The following is an 18,666-nucleotide window of genomic DNA, read 5'->3' on the forward strand; positions in this document are numbered from 1 at the left end:
ATCTCACCTCCTCTTTGCCCTACTATGAGAAAATGTGAGGAGAAAAAAGGCTTATTCCAGGGCTTCCCGCACAAAAAGGAAACCTACTACCCCGCTGGTCACAACGCTCAACAGAGAAGCGCCTCATCGCCAGAGGCCCCGCCCAGGTCGGAAGCTGGCCCGCCCCTTCCTTAGACGTCCCGGAAATAAGGGGCTTCAGCCAAGGATGTCCCGCCCACCCCCTAGGACGGCCTACTTCACAGCTTCCTAGAATATGCCTGCTTAACCCAACTTTTTCCTCATAGCAATAAGGCATTCTTCCTTACCCTTCGCTTGTATGTCCCGCTGGTGAGGTGCGAAGCCAAGGTTCGAGCGCTGAAACCATTTCACGGATGCAGGCGCTTCGGCAGCCCTGCGGTCTGACGTCTAATTTGCGCGCCGACAGCGGAAGGACCCCTTCCCCGGCATCCGCTTTAGGCTCCGCCCCGCCCGCGGCTCGCAGGTCGCGGAAGAGGCACATGTCCTGCTGAATGGAGCTGGTCGCTGGTTGTTACGAGCAGGTCCTTTTTGGGTTCTCTGTACACCCCGAGCCCAAGGCGAGCGGCGGCCGCCAGGTAACGGCGGGTGCGCCGGGGGACCCGGGAGGTGTGGGCGGGGCAGCGTTGGGTCTGGGTTCCTGCTCGGCCGAGGTAAACACGGGACCAGAGGTGAACACACCGTCTGATTTCCTAGGGATTAATTGACGAATCAAACTCAGGAGATTTAAGTATAGGTTAGCTTTATAAAACGTGGGATCGGATTTCATAAAACGAGACACTGTCTGTGTTGGTAGATATTTCTTTTTACCACGCTACTCCAAGAAAGCAGGCATTTCTGCAAACGGGCAAATGAACCGTTTTAAGGGTCGCTCTCATAGATTGGCAGCCAGTTTAGGTGTTCCCTCTTTCACTGAGTTTCTGTCCTGGAGTTTTACACAATATTAGAGCTGGATCAGGATGAAACTAAGTCGTTATTATTGGATCTTTACTGTGGGGACATTGCTTGCAGTGAAGGTGCAAAGAAGCCAAGGGTATGGATCCTGCACCAGAGACCTTTCCGACATAAGCGGGAGAGGACTGGGAGGCAAATGTATGGAGAGAAATTACAACAAAATATAAGTATTTTACTAGATGTATGAATAAAAAGTTAAGTAAATTGCCAGTAGTCAAACAGGTAATTGGGATATATCCAGAAGTAAATTGAAGATATTTTAGTCTAGCAAGTTTTTTCCACCTAATCACTCCTAAGTATCTCTTCAAAACCTGGTTCATTGAGTGGCTGTTGTTTTTTTAATCTTTACTGTTGAAAGTATTACCTATACCCCCTATTAACCTCTCCTAGCCTGTCTCGCCCCCCAACCCACGCCTTCACCACCCGATCATCTACGTCTGTACATGGGTTAAATACACACAAGTTCTTTGGTTGGTTTCTTCCCACCCACCCACCTGTACCCACTTTCCTTCTGAGATTTGACAGTCTGTTCCATGCTTCTGTGTCTCTGAATCTATTTTGTTCATTAGATTCCACATATGTGTGAGATCAAGTGATATTTGTCTTTCTCTGGTTTATTTTGCTTAATATAATACTCTCCAGGTCCCTCCATGCTGTCTCATAGGGTAAGAGATCCTTCTTTTATGCAGTTGCGTAGTATTCCATGGTGTAAATGTACCACAGCTTTTTAATCCACTCTTCTGCTGATGGGCATTTTGGTTGTTTCCAAATCTTGGCCATTGTAAATTGTGCTGCTGTGAACATAGGAGTGCTTATGTTCTTTCTGATTGGTGTTTCTCATTTTTTAGTAGATAGTTCTAGAAGTGTAATCCCTGGGTCAAATGGCAGTTCCATATTTAATTTTTTAAGTGAACTTTATACTGTTTTCCACAGTGGCTGCACCAATCTGCATTCCCATCAGCAGTACCCTAGGTTTCCTTTTTCTCCACATCCTCTCCAGCAGGTGTCATTTGTTGATGGTAGCCATTCTGACAGGTGTGAAGTGATTCCTCATTGCCATTTTAATTTTCATCTCTGACCAGTGACTTTGAGCATTTTTTCATGTCTCTCCAATCTGTATATCCATTTTGGAGAAGTATCTATTTAGGTCTTTTGTCCATTTTTTAATTGGATTGTTTGTCTTCCTTTTGTTAAATTGTATGAGTTCTTATATATTTTGGATATTAATCCTTTATCAGATGTATCATTGTCAATTATGTTTTCCTATACTAGGGGTGTCGAACTCAATCAGAGAAGGGGCCAAAATCTAAAATCCAGCCTAAATCGCGGGCCGAATGGTTTACTGAACAGTCATAAACTGTCATTGTGATGGAAACGCAGCGGAGTGCAGTGATGACAGCGTGGTGCGGGCCACATTGAAAGGCCTGGCGGGACGGATTTGGCCCGCGGGCCTTGTGTTTGACACATATGTCCTATACAGTGGGCTCCCTTTTCATTTTGTTGATGGTGTCTTTTGCTGTACAGAAGCTTTTTATTTTGATGTAGTGCATTTGTTTATTTTCTCCTTAGTTTCCTTTGCCCTAGGAGATGTACATTGAATGGCCAGATTTTATGCATTCAGAGATCATAATAATCAGGCCACTCAGTGTATTGTTAATCATTGAGTGCTTCTTAATGGATAAGTCAAGGTATCAGTCTTGAATTAACCAGAAAATTCAAAGTATATGACTTGACTAATTGCTTTTGTTTATTTTGTTTTCTATTCTGGTTATTAATATGCCTTTGGCTGAAAGGTGACATGTTTGAATATTTAAAGATGGTGCAACTTATTGTGTTCTCTTTGTAATAATATTGCTTACCATGTTCCAGACAATCCTCTGAGGCTCACGGCAATCCTCTGAGGCAGATAGAGTTTACCCATGTTACAGATGAGGAACCATCGAGATGATTAATTGACTTGCTCTAGGTCTCACAGTATCTTGGGACTTAAATCCCCAGCTCTCTCTGATACTTTCAGCTCTTAACCATTACCCAATTCTGCTTCTACACCTAGACAGACAATAACGTTTCTTCTGTAATACGGACTGGCAAAGGTTATTCTTTTATTTATGGTCACAGTAGCCTCCCCAGGAATGTGTGTCTTTACTCAAAAGAGGCTCCCTGGTTTTTTATTGATGGAAGGAGTATCGCTGTAGTTACTTAAGACTTAATTTGCAATAACACATTATAAATATATTCAAAGAAATTTGGTGGGGTTATTTTTTTCCTTCCTTGTTTTGTTTTAGTAATACTTCTTCTTGAGTCTTCTTTAATTTGAGAAGTGTATGTGCATGTATTTAAATGTAAAGTTCTTGAAATCTCATCATTGGTCAATATCTAGGGCTTATTTTAGTACTAATGGAAACATACTATTAATCTTTATTTTTTCTTTATAGGACTTGTGATTATACTTATCTCTGTGCAACATTTTATTAGTTTGTTTCTCCCACAGGAATGGCAGTTCCATTAGAAAAAGGATTTTCATTTCTTGTGTTCACTGCTATATATCAACTGTCTAAAATGATGCCAGGCACATAGTAGTCACCAAATTTTTTACGCGAATAAATTCAAATCAAAATTGAACATATGAATGAATGAATAGTATTTACTTAAACATATGTAAATTTAATAAGGAATTAAGAATTTAGCTGGGAACTTAAAGTTCCTGTAGTCCACTCTTCATAACTGTTTTGAAATCATGATATTCATCATTACACTCCTATCTCCTTATTTTATCTTCCTTAGTCAGTTATCAGGTTCTTTGTTTTAATCTATATATCATTGCATAGTTTTTTTCTCCATTTGTAAGATCTATTGGTAGTTTTCAAGAATATGGAACCACTTATCTGTCTGTAGAAAACTATGATGAGATTGTGACATGGGTTAATTGTATGTATGTTTTACTCTTCGGCAGAAATGGACTCCTGTGGCTGACTTCACGCACCATGCCCACACGGCCTCTCTGTCAGCGGTGGCTGCAAATAGTCGTTTTGTAGTAACTGGGAGCAAAGATGAAACAATTCATATTTATGACATGAAAAAGAAGATAGACCATGGGGCTCTAGTGCATCACAATGGTAAATTATATCCTTCAAGATAATAATGTTGAGGTATTATCACTTTACAGTTTGACTTTAGTTGCACAATTCATGAAGCAGATTCTGTGCTAGGAAATACAGAAATGAAAAACAATGTGGTTCTTTGTCCTTAAGTTGTTCACAGTCTGTATTGAGAAACAGAAGGGAAGCGGTTAACTCGTTTCTGGTGGGGGAGAGGGGAGTGAATGGAAGGAGAAAATGAATTTTCACTGAAAACTTCCTTAAAAAAGAAATAACAGTTGTTAGCTAGGTGAAGTTTGCAAAGAGGGCGGCATTCCTGGCAGAGCAGGCAGCATGAGGAGCACAGTAGCAGCATCATGCTGATAGCTAACTTGACTGAAGGGGTAGATGCACCCCGCAGTGTGCCTCAAAGGTGCAGTCCTATTTTCAGTTTATAGAAGAGAAAACCTTGGCTCGAATATGTTACATGACTTGCCCAAGGTCACAGTACAGTGGAATTAGAGCCCATGTTTTTTTTGTTTTGTTTTGTTTTGTTTTAATATATTGTATTGATTTTTTACAAAGAAGAAGAAAGAAGGACAGAGAGTTAGAAACATCAATGAGAGAGAAACACCCATCAGCTGCCTCCCGCACCCCCCGCACCCCCCCCCCCCATTGGGGATGTGCCTGCAACCAAAGTACGTGCCCCTGACCGGAATTGAACCTGGGACCCTTCAGTCCACAGGCCGACGCTCTATCCAACAGAGCCAAACCGGTTTTGGCTAGAGCCCGTGTTTTTAATCACCAGTGTGCATGGGAAACTGCCAGCAGTCAGTAGTACAAGGAGGATAAAATGAAGGTCGGGGTGGCTGGAGAAGTAGATGGGCCAGATCCTGGTGGTCCTTGAGAGGAGGAGGTTATGGATGATTGGGAGGGAGGAGTGATCTTGGTTTGAGGAAAGTGCTGGCAGTTTGGATAGAAAGAGGTGCTGACTAAGAACAAGCAAAAGGACTGATGAGAGCCGCCCCATTGAATTCTGAGGCTGTGATTTGGTAATATCACTGCAGTTAGCTACAGGCATTTCTGTAGAGCAAGGCGAGTTATTTGGTTTGTGCAATAGAAGGACTAGGTTATGTGCAATAGAAGGAATTGATTTTGGTGAAAGGATAGTTTAGGTTTTCAGCTTAGGGAAAAGGGGTTGTTAGGGTCTGCAGATCTCTGAACTAAGAAAGCAGGCGGAGTGTGAGTGATGGAAGGCATGAAAGGGCTAGAAAGAAGTGAGTTCCTGTCAGAGAATAGAGTTCAAGAGACCTGTTGTGGAGCAGCTCTTGGTGGCAGCAGTGTTCAGGCTATGGGTGTGAGGGACTAAAATACAGAGAAGACAAAGGTCACTCAACTTGAAGTCATGTTGGGTTTTCCACACAGATGCTGCAGTTGCCTAGGATAGTGACAAGTTCAAGCAATAAAAAGACTGAACAGGTCATTTATTTTCTCAGTATTGAACATTACACTGAGTGGCCAGATTATTATGATCTTTGAACACAAAATAATCTGGCCACTCAGTGTGTGTGTGTGTGTGTGTGTGTGTGTGTGTGTGTGTGTATTAATTAGAGGCCCAGTGCATGAATTCGTGCATGGGTGGGGTCCGGCCAGCCTGGCCAGGGGGAGGGGACATGGGCAGTTGGCTGGCCTGCCTGCTGGTTGAACTCCTGATCGTCGGGGGGCAATTTGCATATTAGCCTTTTATTATATAGGACAGTGGTCGGCAAACTGCGGCTCGCAAGCCACGTGTGGCTTTTTGGCCCCTTGAGTGTGGCTCTTTCACAAAATACCACGTGTGGGCGCACACATACAGTGCGATTGAAACTTCGTGGCCCAGGCACAGAAGTCGGTTTTCGGCTCTCAAATTTCAATCGTCGTACTGTTGATATTTGGCTCTGTTGACTAATGAGTTTGCTGACCACTGATATAGGATATACACTGAATGGTCCGATTATTATAATTATTCAAAGATCCTAATAATCTGGCCACTCACTGTATATTCTATCTTCATTGCATTTTCTCAGAAGACAAGGAATGATGGGTTCAACATGTATTCAAGAAAAGGGAATGGAAATGAAGAATTCAAATTAGTAGAATCAGTTGATATGTACTTAGTTTAAGGAAACTCAGCCTTAACAACTCAAGTTGGTTTCCTGCGATTAAAATAGGTACCCTTTTTCATATCCTATTTTCATATATTTTAGAAGTTTCACCAAAACATTGGAATTTAGTAATAAATTTGGAGTGATCAATTTCTGTCTTAAATTAGGTAGGCCTTAGCTACTTTGACAAGTGTCTTTTCAACAAAAGCTAGGTTTTGAGTCATTTCAACAAATATTTCTTTTCCTCTCTGTCTTCTAAATCCAGGTTATATAAAGAAGGCTTCTTTTTTTCTAAGACTTGGAAGAAGTAATTTAAATAAAACTCGTTTGTCCAAACCCATCGGTACAGGGTTCAACAATAAGAAAAGGATTTCTGTAGGTGAATAAAGTAGGGCCCCTAGTTTCCTATTTTCCTCATATAAATTCTGGTTTGTTGCCAGTTGATAATAGATAAGTTCTTTCCAGGAAGCAGAAGGAGTAGAAGATGTGGGAAAGCAAAATATCCAGAGTAAGAAATAGGATAATAGAGAAACAGGAATACACCGGCAAAGGTCGCTAAAGTCTCCCACTTTGAGAAGGTGGTGTGTGAGCCCGTGAAGTGTTGGTGCGGGAAGGTGAGTGGTGATACAGAATTATTCCTCAGAGACTTTTGGCTCTTTCCATTTTAGGGCAACATGCAGGATTGACCAGGAGGTGTGCAGATGAACAATAGTGGCCCAGGGGTTCACGTTCTCATTCCATAAATGACAAAGCAGTAAATATTTAGGCTTGTGGCCACATGGTATCTGTTACAATTACTCACCTCTGCCATTGTAGCGCCAAAGCCGCCATAGGCTTCTTATAGCAGAATGAGGAGGGCTGTGTTCCAGTGAAACTGCTTGCACTCAAACCCCTCTGGCCAGATTCGGGCTGCTGACCCCTGAGCTATAGGGAAGTTAAGCTGGCTGACACAAGCGTCAAGGGATAGGGAATTTTACTTGAGGGTGAATGTACAATGGTATGGACTGCTTTGGGGAGTTAGAGGAATATTGGGTTATCCCATCAACTCACCTCCTCCAGCCTTTTGATATTTGAACTATGGGAGGAGATAGAGGGCATAGAGGAAGAGTGTAACATGTAAGTTCTTATGACAGTGAATGGGAACTGTATAGAAGTCAGTTCAGAAACAACTTTGCAATGATAATAGCATTGTGGATGATTGGGTAGCTGACAGTTTAGCAAGTAGAAGTCATATGCTGTGTTAGTTTATCTCAGTTTGTTCCCCCAGGTTAGCTGTCAGCTGGCTAGTTTTGTTTAGCTCTTCAAACATTCTTACCAGCGATCTTCTAAATTTATGATTTGGGAATGTAGAGCAAAAAAGTGAACTGGCCAGTTCAAATATACTATAGTATATCTACAACTAGGAACACTCTGCTAAAAATGTTTGCATAGGCTTAAAACTATTATATTAAAAAAATTAATTTTTCCACAAGTCGTTATCGTTTAATTCAGTAATACTTACATTGGATGTTTTACTTACTACAATATGACCTTCAAACCAGAAGTGGATTTGGATTCAAAATATTAATTTTGAATATTAATTCTGCCTCTTTTGTTTTTCCACAGGCACAATAACTTGCCTGAAATTCCACGGCAACAGGCACTTAATTAGTGGGGCGGAAGATGGACTCATTTGTGTCTGGGATGCAAAGAAATGGGAGTGCCTGAAGTCCATTAAGGCGCACAAGTGAGTCCTGCCCTTTCTGGTTGGTGGTCTACAGGTGCCAGTCAAGTTGGGGACTAACTGTTAGTTTCCTTTTAGAGGACATGTGACCTTCCTTTCTATTCACCCATCTGGCAAGTTGGCCCTCTCTGTGGGGACAGATAAGACACTAAGGTAAGTCATTAATGCCCAAGAGCATCTCTACTTAGTTGTAGTCTTTGCTCTCCAAGTACAACGGGAACCCCAAAAATATTGTGATACAAGGAAAGGTTGAAAGCTAGTGAACCTTTTCATAATGGGAGGAAAAAGTGAAAAGCTCTATGTTAAAACATATACATTACCTTTCAGTAATTGTAGGCTGAAGTAAAGAGGAGCGTGATCCTGAAAAATGTTTTAGGAGGTGAAACCTTTTGAAACTATATTAAAGGGATGTAGGACTACCCCTTTGCTATAGGGAAGATGGCCATTCTTCTGAATAGCCACATATTTAGTAAATTGTTGTTTGAGTAAGTCTTCATTATGCTTACTTTTATATTTAGTAAGCGTTAGTGATCGTGCCATAAGTGAGCTTCTTGTTTTACAGAACATGGAATCTTGTGGAAGGAAGATCGGCATTCATAAAAAATATAAAACAGAGTGAGTATTTTTGTTTGGAATGTGGAATGTGAATACACACACACATTAGTCTTTGCCTGCTTGATGGTGGTTACCTCTGAGAGCAAATGTTTTAGGTTACTTGCTTTCTTCATTTTATTTATTTATTTGTATTTGTATTTTATTTTATTGATTTCAGAAAGGAAGGGAGAGGGAGAGATAGAAACATTAATTGCTAAGAGAGAATCATGGATCGCTGCCTCCTTCATGCCCGCTACTGGGGATCAAGCCCACAACCTGGGCATGTGCCCTTGACTGGAATCAAACCCGGGACCCTTCAGTCCGCAGGTCAATGCTCTACCCACTGAGCCAAACCGGCTAAGGCTGCTTTCTTCATTTTAGATTGAGATTCCTGTGGCTCTGTCACCTACCAGCTCTCTAACGTTTAATGATTCTTGGAATTGAGTTCATTGTCTAAATTTGAACCCTCAAAATATGTATCATAAGTTAGTTGTGAGTGTTCAGCAGCATAATGGATGTGAAAATGTGCATTATAAATATTTGCTACTTTTATTATTACTCTGATCATTTTATTTTTTACTTATAAAATGAAAGGTTTTGTTTTTTAACTTACAGATGCTCACATTGTAGAATGGTCCCCAAGAGGAGAGAAATATGTAGTTGTCATACTGAATAAAATAGATGTCTATCATCTTGACACAGCCGCTGTTAGTGGCACCATCACAAACGAAAAGAGAGTATCTTCTGTTACGTTTCTTTCAGTAAGTAATCAGAATCGGTGGTGGGCGTTTAGTGTGTATATGATGGTCTGAATTGATGATATTCTGGATATTATTCTTTTTCTCTCTCTCAGGAGTCTGTCCTTGCAGTGGCTGGAGATGAAGAAGTTGTAAGGTTTTTTGACACTGATTCATTAACATGCCTCTGTGAATTTAAAGCTCACGAAAACAGGTATTTTTTTTAACCAATATATTGTGTATATATACAGCCTCAACAGATATTATATGCAGTAGTTTCATAAAGCAGCATATGTGTTTTATGAACAATTGGAAAGATATATCTATCTCTCTGACCTCCAGAGTCTGAGAGGATGATGGAAGTGTCTTCAGGGCCTTAGTAAATGCAAAAGTGGTAAAGTTGTGGTTAGGTTGCCGATGGAGGGACACACGAGGCCAAAGTGGTAAGGGATTATAAATTTATTAGCACATGGGCTGAGTCCCAAACGTCAGAGGGGTTTATTTATTTTTATTTTTTTATTTATTTTTTATATTTTACTTATTTATTTTAATAAATTTTTATTGTTCATATTATTACAAATGTTCCTCTCCCCCCCCTCCATTGCTCTCCTCCACCAGGTTCCCACCCCACCCTCTGCTCTTTCCCCACCCCCCATTGTCCTCATCCATAGGTGCACAGTTTATGTTCAGTCTCTTCCCACATCCCCCTCTCCCCTTTTCCCCAAGAATCGTCAGTTCACTCCCCTTCCATACCTCTGATTCTTTTATATTCAACAGTTAATATTGCTCATCAGATTTTTTTTTTAATTCCCTTGGTTTTTAGATTCACTTGTTGATAGTTACACATTTGTTGTTCATAATTTTTATCTTTATTTACTTTCTCTTCTGAAAGAACCCCCTTCAGCAATTCATATAATTCTGGTTTGGTGTTGATGAACTCCTTTAGTTTTTTTTATTAGTGAAGCTCTTTATCTGTCCTTCGATTCTGAGTGATAGCTTTGCTGGATAGATTATCTTTGGCTGTAGGTTCTTACTATTCATCACCTTGAATATTTCTTGCCATTCCCCTCTGGCCTGCATGGTTTCTGTTGAGAAATCAGCTGACAATCAGATAGGTGCTCCTTTATAGGTAACTACCTGCTTTGCTCTTGCTGCTTTTAATATTCTCTCTTTGTTTTTTGCTCTTGGAATTTTAATTGTGATTTGTCTTGGTGTGGTCCTCTTTGGATTCCTTTTGTTTGGAGTTCTGTGCGCTTCCTGGACTTGTAAGTCTAATTCTTTCACCAGGTGGGGGAAGTTTTCTGTCACTATTTCTTTCAGTATGTTTTCCATATCTTGCTCTCTCTCATCTTCTAGGACCCCCATAATTCTGATGTTGGTTTGCTTGATGTTGTCCCAGAGGTTTCTTACATTATCTTCAATTTTCTGGATTTTCTTGCCTTCTAGCTTCTGTGGAGGAGTGTCTTCTGGCTCTTTATGTTCCCAATCTTTTACTTGATTCTTGCGATCTTCCATTCTGTTTTTAGGACTCTGTATAATATTATTTATTTCAGACAATGTATTCTTTATTTCTTGTTGATCCCTTATCATTTCTTATTGATTCCTTATTAATTCTAGTTAATCCCTTTTCATATCCTCATAGGTCTTATCGATCTTTTCTAGGAAATTCTTGAAAAACCTTACAAGTGTAGATTTGAACTCTATATCCAGTCGCTTTTTGTCTTCCATTTCTTTCGTTTGTGATCTATTTCGTCTAGGCATTTTTGCAGCTTTACTGATGGGGCGGGGCTTCAGGGTGGAGCCTACAGCTTTGGCTTTCGTCAGCCCTGCCCTATGCGGCTCCTGAGTCTCAGTGTCCTTCGGTACTCATGCAAGCGCCTCTGAGAGAAAGGTGCCCTCGATTTTCGCCTGCTACCACACAGTCTAGGCTCTCCCCCAATGAGCCCAATATTGGGGTTCAGTTCAGTTCAGTTGGAAGTGGAGTTGGAGGTGGCGTTCAGAGCAGTCTGGAGCCCCTGTCTCCTTCCTGCCAGGGCAATCCCGCGGCACAGCCAACTGTCCCTTCTCTGTGCGCAATGTGCGCGCCTCCGGCACCTCCTTTCGCTGCTCCCCTGGGGTTCCGCCTTATAGCCCAGCTCCCTCTAGATGAGCCTGGGTTCCCGGGGTCTGGCCTAGAACTGGGGTTCAGAGCAGTCGGAACTGGGGCCCAGCACAGTCAGAGCTTTTATCTCCTTCCCGCTAGGGAACACCTGCCAGGCACTCAGCCTCCCTCCTCTCCAGCTCCGTCCTCTCCGCACGCACAGCGTGTCTCCGTACCTTAGGCTTTTCCAGCTCCTCTGCTCTTCCTTCTGGTTTTCTCCTTGCTTCTTGTTTTAGAATTTTCAGTCAGTCGACTTTCCTGTAGTTCTGGGTAATGTCTATTTTATATTTTAGTTGTATTTTATTGAAATTGTTGTGTGCGGCTGTGGCCAGGTGTTTACCTGTGCAGCCATCTTGGATTTTCCCTCAAAATATATCCGTCAGAGGGTTTTAAAGGACTCTAGGTGGGCTTTTCTGTGCAGGTGTGGATTCTGGGAAACTCTGGAGGGGAGAGATAATGGTCTTAGCAAGTGGAATGTGTTCTAAGCAGGTGGAATGTCCATTGTGAAGAAGCCTAAAGGTCAGTTCCTAGGAGAGAGGTACCGATTCTATTATTTGATCAGACCTAACAGTTGACATGAGGACTAGTCACTCGCACAAGATACTTTTTCAATAATTTTATTAGTCTTGGTGCCTGAAATCATTTAACAGGGAAAAATAATAAAATAATCTGAGCTTTGCCCCTGACCACTCTTATCTTTTTACTTTATTTCCCTTGTCCATATCTTCCCTCTTTATACCCCAGTTTTTCCTTCAGAAGAAATACTGGGCATTATAGACTTCTGTTTTGTGTGAATCTCTTACCTCATACTGCTCACTGCATTTCTAGGGGTCTACTCTGAGTCTCAGAGTAAATAGTTAAGTGACTTATTACTCTTGGGGCCTGAAATCAACCATATTTTCACTGTTAGCTACTGGAGGTGGGATCCAAACCCAGTTCTATCTGACTCTGCCCCTGCTTTTCCCATTATAATTTTGAAAAAGGTGATAATGTAAAGAGTTAGACTTTAATAGGCTTCATTTGCATGTTCCACATCTTAAGTACAAGTCTTAGTTCTTATTTTCAAAGTAATAGGTTTTAAGAGATTTCTCTTTATAAATATAGTACTCAGAATGACATCAGGAAAGGGGGAGTGGGTCCCTAGGGATGAAAAAGGAACTATTTTTTAAAATATATTTTTATTGATTTCAGAGAGGAAGGGAGAGGGAGAGAGAGATAGAAACATCAATGATGAGAGAGAATCATTGATCGGCTGCCTCCTGCACGCCCCACTAAGGATTCAACCTGCAACTCAGGCATGTGCCTCCAACCAGAACCAAACCCTGGACCCTTCAGTCCGCGGGTCAGCACTCCATCCACAGAGCCAACCCGGCTAGGGCAGGAACTGTTTAAAAAGAGGAGAGGCCTGCTACTCGTGGCTCTGAGTGGGGAAAGAGCCGTGTGTTTCAGGAACAGGTAGAAGCCGTGTTATCAGGTCAGATTGAGCCAAATGGTACGCGGCGTTGGAGGGCGCGGGGAAGACTTTCAATTTTATATTAAATGTTTTAGATTTTGGTGTTTATTTCTTATTATGGAAAAATCCAAAGGCAGATAAACCAGTTTCAGGAAGCAGCTCCTGTAGACTGACCACCCAGCTTTAGGAGTTGTCAGTCTTGCTTCCTAAATATCCCCAACAATTTCTTCCTTTCCTGTGTTATTTTAATGCAGATCTTAGCTTTGTAGAATTTTAAGCCTGGGTGAACATGATTTGATTTCATTTTTTAAATTTGTTAGGGGGGCCTGGCCAGTGTTACTCAGTGGTTGAGCATTGACCTATGAGCCAGGTCATGGTTTGATTCCCGGTCAGCACATGCCTGCGTTGTGGGCTTGGTCCCTTGTAAGGGGCATGTAGGAGGCAGCCGATCAATGATTTGCATCATTGATGCTTCTGTCTCCCTCTCCCTTCCTCTCTGAAATCAATAAAAATATGTTTTAAAAAAAATTGTTAGGGGGCAAAAATGAAAGCAGAGAGACCAACTAGGCTACTTCATAATTCAGGAAAAAAATGATAGTACCTTTTATTAATAGGGGATTTCTATGTTTTAATTATCTGGGCAGTTGTGAAATTCCTGAGGCCACCAGAGGAATCCCTCCTGATTTGGCAAATTAAACTAGGGATGATGGCACTGGAATGACAGGAATGCATATACAGGAGGAAGTTTTGATTCATCTTTTTGTCTCACTTTCCTCTCTGTACTGTGTAGTTTCTTACGGAGAGGGGCTTTAATATCTTTATCTCCTTTGTGATAACCTGATTAAAGTTCTTTTTTCAACTTTTTGATAGATAGAGAGGAAGAGGGAGAGGGAGAGAAAGAGACACATCACTGGTTGCCTCCTGCACGTGCCTTGACTACAAATTGCACCTCCACCTGCTGGTGCATGGGATGGCGCTCCAGCTAACTGGCCACGCCAGCCATGGCTTTTCAGCTTTTTTACAGATATGATTAACCGTCAGTTTTGTCTTAGAATTTAGACCCTGAGAAATGACTCACCGACTCATGGGAAGTAAAGTATAGTTCTTGAAAAATCGAGAGCCTGTGTGTGTAGAAGCTTATAACAGTATCGCACTATTTGAAGAAAGGATCGTTTACGGTGTTAATGTTTCTATTCTAGGGTAAAAGACTTGTTCAGTTTTGAAATTCCGGAGCATCATGTTATTGTTACAGCATCAAGTGATGGTTTCATCAAAATGTGGAGGCTTGCACAGGATAAGGTCTGTGCCGTGCACACTGTACATGCACTTTAATGCAGGTCTTAGTGTCAGTGTTGCCTGGAGTTAAATGAGATAGAATTTTTCCTTAAAGGTCATAGACAGAGATCTTTAAGCTTTCTAAATCTCTTCCAGGCATGGGTGATATTCATGGTTTTAAAGTTAGGGTTCCACAGGGCTGCCTTGGGGAGGGCACTGATGAGTCTGAGCTGGCAGGATCCCAGAACTCCTGCTTTTTTCAAAGAAGTGCTGCTTTCTTTTTTGTATATTGATTTTTCTTTGTAAAATTTCATTAGATGAAATAATGCCATTACTGGGGGCGGGGAGGGGATTCCTGATTATTGATGGAACCAATAGTAGTTTTGTGTGTGTGTGTGTGTGTGTAATTTTTAAAAATTGATTTCAGAAAGGAAGGGGGAGAGAGAAAGAGATAGAAACATCAATGATGACAGAAAATTGTTAACCGGCTGCCTCCTGCACGCCCCTCACTGAGGATCATGCCCACAACCAGGCATGTGCCCTTGACTAGAATCGAACCTGAGACCCTTCAGTCCACAGGCTGATGCTTGAGCCAAACCAGCTAGGGCCCAACAGTAGTTTTGAATCAGATACTTGGAAAATTAAATTCCCTCCAATGGCCTCCCTCTCAGAGACAGTCTTGGTTTATTATTCTGTGAATGTGGTCTGTTAAGTACCTACTTGGTACAAAGTTATCTGTTAAAACCTGGAAATGAACAAGAGATGGTCCTGGCCCATTCCTCGGTGAACTTACAGTTTCTGAGTTGTCACAATTGGCTCTGGGAAGGCATGGTCAGGCCAGTCATGAATCCAGATAATAGATTTCTTCTAAACAGCATATTTTATTCTTCAAGAAAATACAGTGTTTTAAGTTAAGGAGTTGATTATGGAAAAAGAAAAGTAATTATTTAAAATTTCCCTATGTTACAAAATTTTCTTGTTTCAGAAAATTCCCCCATCTTTACTTTGTGAAGTAAATACTAACGCCAGGTTGACGTGCCTTGGAGTATGGCTAGACAGCGTGACCGACACCAAAGAAAGCCTCCCTCCCGCTGCAGAGCCTTCTGCTGGTAAGGGAAGTTGTTCGTTTTTTAAAAATGGGTAATCTGTTACCTTTGAATAATTGCAGTGAAGGAGATCAGATAACTTCACTTTTATTTTCAGCCCGTGATTTTTCCTAAAGGGGATAAACAACCTTAAACGCACTCTCTCTTGTATTTCAGTAAGTAAAGAACAACCCAAAGGCAGCAAAAAGGAATCGGGTGACGCGGTGCAGGAAGCAGCAAGGCAGTCCAAACCTAACACAAAGAAACGAGGTTTAACTGGCGTCAGTGAGGAGCCAACCAGGGGAAGTGGCCTGGTGGCAGCCAAGAAGAGGAGAGCGGGAGGAATGTTGGAAAAGAAGAGAAAAAAGAAGAAAATAAGAGTAATGCAGTGAATCCCAAGTTTCTCCTAAGAGAAATACTTTTTAGATGGACTTGTTTTTTCATATGTACCTAATCCCTCCCTTCCCCTCCTCTTGCAAAAACTAGGAATGTCCTCTTTTGGAGAAAATGTACAGCTCAAAAAAAATGAATCACTAAAACTCAGAGGGTTTTTTTTGTTGTTGTTTTTTAAGAGTGCCAAAACATTTTTGTAGGAAATATATATCATGATATATATTATGTTAATGTGGAATATAATTTTTACTTTTGTGCAAAGCAAATAAAGATCTTTCTCAAAACAATGTAGCTTAAAATAACACAAAATCTTGAACGCATTCTTTACCGGAGTTAGATACTAGAGTTGTTTTTTAGATTGTTCACTTAAATTGGGAGAGAATGAAAAAAACTGCCTTATTTCAAATGGTTCTAGAAATTTTGATGTAGATTTTGTTCATTTTAGAGCAGAAAAGTGACAAATCCAGGGGGGGGTTTTTGTCCCATTTTAGGCCATCAAAAAATTTTGTATAATTCAACTAATCTAAGAAGTCGTTTTAAATTAAGCCTTTGATTATGTCATAATCTTCTTTCCTCATAGATTACTGGATATTTTGATTAATAGGGGATTCTGTGTTTTAATTAGCTGGGCAGTTGTGAAATACCTGAGGCCACCAGAGGAATCCCTCCTCATTCTCAGGAATTTACCCTCTAGAGTGGGAAGGTGACATTTAATAAATGATATAGCATATCAGGGGGTAAGTGGCATGGAGAAAAGTGAGCTGCGGAGGGAAATGCAGGTGAGTTGCAGTTTTAAATAAGATGATTCTGGAAGGCATAGTTGAAGTGATATAAAGACTTAAAGGCCATGAGGGATTAGGCCAGGGTGGTCTGGGGTGGGGCTTCTGGCAGATGAAGCAGCACAGGCGGGTGCTGGAGTGCCCGCAGGTGGGAGCAGGAGGCTGCAGCGGCATGAGCAAAGGGAACAGGAGTAGGGGCTGAAGGCAAGGAGCTAAGTGTGGGGCTGTGGAAGCCCCACTGGAGGGTTCTGAGCTGAGGAATGGCACAATCGGACTTGCAACAGGGCTATTCTGGTCCCATATTTCGAGACTAAACGAGTTAGGGCCGCTCCGCCATGTCGCACAACCTCTTCTTTAATGTCCTCGAAGTGTAAAAGCAGGAGGTAATAGTCTTTGTTGACGGGGTGGGCATGGGGAGTAAAGGAGCTTGTCTGTGTAAATCACTTCAGTGTCTGGCGTATGATAAGCACACTGTATGTTTTTATGGCTTTAACATGCATAGTCCTAGAAACATGTGGCATATAGGACAGTTAGAAAAAATAGGATTTTTCCCCCCATAATTTCACTTATTAATTTCTTGGAGGATGGTTCATTGAATGGATGATATCATTCTTTAAACAAAATGATGCCTAAAAACCTAAAATTGTAAAAACTGCTGAAGGGGAGAAGATACAGATGATATCTATCTATCTATAAAAGTCTAAGCGACCGAACGACTGGTCAATTGGTCACTATGATGGGCACTGAGCACCAGGGGACAGACGCTCAACACACAGGATCTGGCTCTCTTCTGTCTGATCAGGCCTGCAGGGATCCGGCCAAAACCGGCTACCTGACATCCCCTGAGTGGTCCCAGATTGCGAGAGGGTACAGGCCAGGCCAAGGGACCCCACCAGTGCACAAATCTTTAAAAAATGGGGCCCTAGCTGGTTTGGCTAGGTGGATAGTGTTGGCCTGCAGAATGAAGGGTTCCAGGTTTGATTCTGGTCAAAGGCACATACCCAAGTTGCAGGCTCAATCTCCGGCCTTAGTTGGGGCATATGAAGAGGCAACCAGCCGAAACCGGTTTGGCTCAGCGGTAGAGCTTTGGTCTGTGGACTGAAAGGTCCCACGTTCGATTCTGGTCAAGGGCATGTACGTTGGCTGCGGGCACATCCCCGATGGGCAGCTGGTCGATATTTCTCTCATCCACGTTTCTAGCTCTCTCCCTTCCTCTCTGTGAAAAATTGATAAAATATATTTAAAAAAAAAAAAAAAAGGCAACCAATCAGTGTGTCCTCTGTCTCTCTCCCTTCCACTCTCTAAAAAAAAAAATCAATGGAAAAATATCCTCTGGTGAGGATTAACAACAACAATAAAGTTAAAAATAAATAAAAATAATGTTTAAAAAATAGGCAGAGAAACTGAATAGACATTTACTTAATCAAAGAGGACATACAGATGGCCAACAAACATGAAAAGCTGCTTAACATAACTAATTGTCAGGGAAACGCAAATCAAAACAAAATGAGAGAGCAATTGAGATTTTACTCACAGGCATTTGTCCTCATCTTGGCTCAAATAAACTTATAAAAATGAAAAAACAACAGAAAACCCCACTAGATACAATCTCATACCTGTCAGAATGGCTATCACTAAAAAAAAAAAAAAAAAAAAAATCAAGTGCTGGCCCCTAGCCAGTTTTGCTCAGTGGATAAAGCTTCGACTTGCAGACTGGAGGGTCCCAGGTTTGATTCTGCTCGATGGCAAATGTGGGCTCAATTCCCATGAGGGAGCACACAGGAGGCAGCCAATCAATGATTCTATCTCATCATTGATGCTTATATATCTCTCTTCCTCTGCTTTCCTCTCTGAAATCAATAAAAATATATTTTAAAAAAATATCAAGTGCTGGCAAGGATGTGGACAAAAGGGAACCCCTGTGCACTGTGGTAGACTGTAAACCACTATGGAAAACAGTATGGAGGTTCCTTGAAAAAGTAAAAATGAAACTGCTATATGACCTAGCAATAGCACTTCTGGGTACTTATATGAAGAAAACAAAAACACTAATTAGAAAAGATATATGCAGCCCTATGTTCATTATAGTAGTTAGAAAGCCAAGATACAGAAGCAACCTAGATGTCCTTTGATTGATACAGAGAACAAGCCGATGGCTGCCAAAGAGGAGGGATAGGATGGTTGGAAAAAAATGCTGAGCTTCTAAAATATATTAATGCCATTAGAAACATTACTAAACACAAACCATTGTGTGGAACTAGTAGAAATAGAGCAGAAACCAGTTCCTTTAGTTTATT

General features: G+C 41.4%; 1 protein-coding gene across 3 annotated transcripts; it reads left to right on the forward strand.

The window, feature by feature from the left end:
• The first annotated feature begins 431 nt into the window (after window positions 1–431).
• PAK1IP1 (PAK1 interacting protein 1) lies at window positions 432–15,874 on the forward strand. Of its 3 annotated transcripts, none has more exons than XM_036447671.2 (10): window positions 432–593; window positions 3,923–4,085; window positions 7,796–7,916; window positions 7,992–8,066; window positions 8,476–8,528; window positions 9,123–9,268; window positions 9,361–9,458; window positions 14,037–14,136; window positions 15,098–15,221; window positions 15,375–15,874. In XM_036447671.2, the coding sequence occupies exons 1-10, from the start codon at window positions 510–512 to the stop codon at window positions 15,587–15,589; spliced, it is 1,179 nt and encodes a 392-aa protein (XP_036303564.1). In that variant the 5' UTR covers window positions 432–509; the 3' UTR covers window positions 15,590–15,874. The 3 variants fall into 3 exon arrangements, with proteins under 3 accessions (XP_036303564.1, XP_045440214.1, XP_036303563.1); XM_036447670.1 differs by having other exon boundaries at window positions 441–593; window positions 3,920–4,085; XM_045584258.1 differs by lacking the exons at window positions 9,361–9,458; window positions 14,037–14,136 and having other exon boundaries at window positions 440–593; window positions 3,920–4,085.
• Window positions 15,875–18,666: the final 2,792 nt, after the last annotated feature.

Source organism: Pipistrellus kuhlii, unplaced genomic scaffold (assembly GCF_014108245.1).
Source record: "Pipistrellus kuhlii isolate mPipKuh1 unplaced genomic scaffold, mPipKuh1.p scaffold_m20_p_2, whole genome shotgun sequence".
Classification (NCBI taxonomy): domain Eukaryota; kingdom Metazoa; phylum Chordata; class Mammalia; order Chiroptera; family Vespertilionidae; genus Pipistrellus; species Pipistrellus kuhlii.

Coding starts and splice junctions, on each gene's coding strand:
- PAK1IP1 (XM_036447670.1), top strand. CDS start 510: ATGGAGCTGGTCGCTGGTTGTTACGAGCAGGTCCTTTTTGGGTTCTCT. Junction 8,529..9,122: donor CATAAAAAATATAAAACAGA/GTGAGTATTTTT, acceptor TTTAACTTACAG/ATGCTCACATTGTAGAATGG. Junction 9,459..14,036: donor TTTAAAGCTCACGAAAACAG/GTATTTTTTTTA, acceptor TTTCTATTCTAG/GGTAAAAGACTTGTTCAGTT.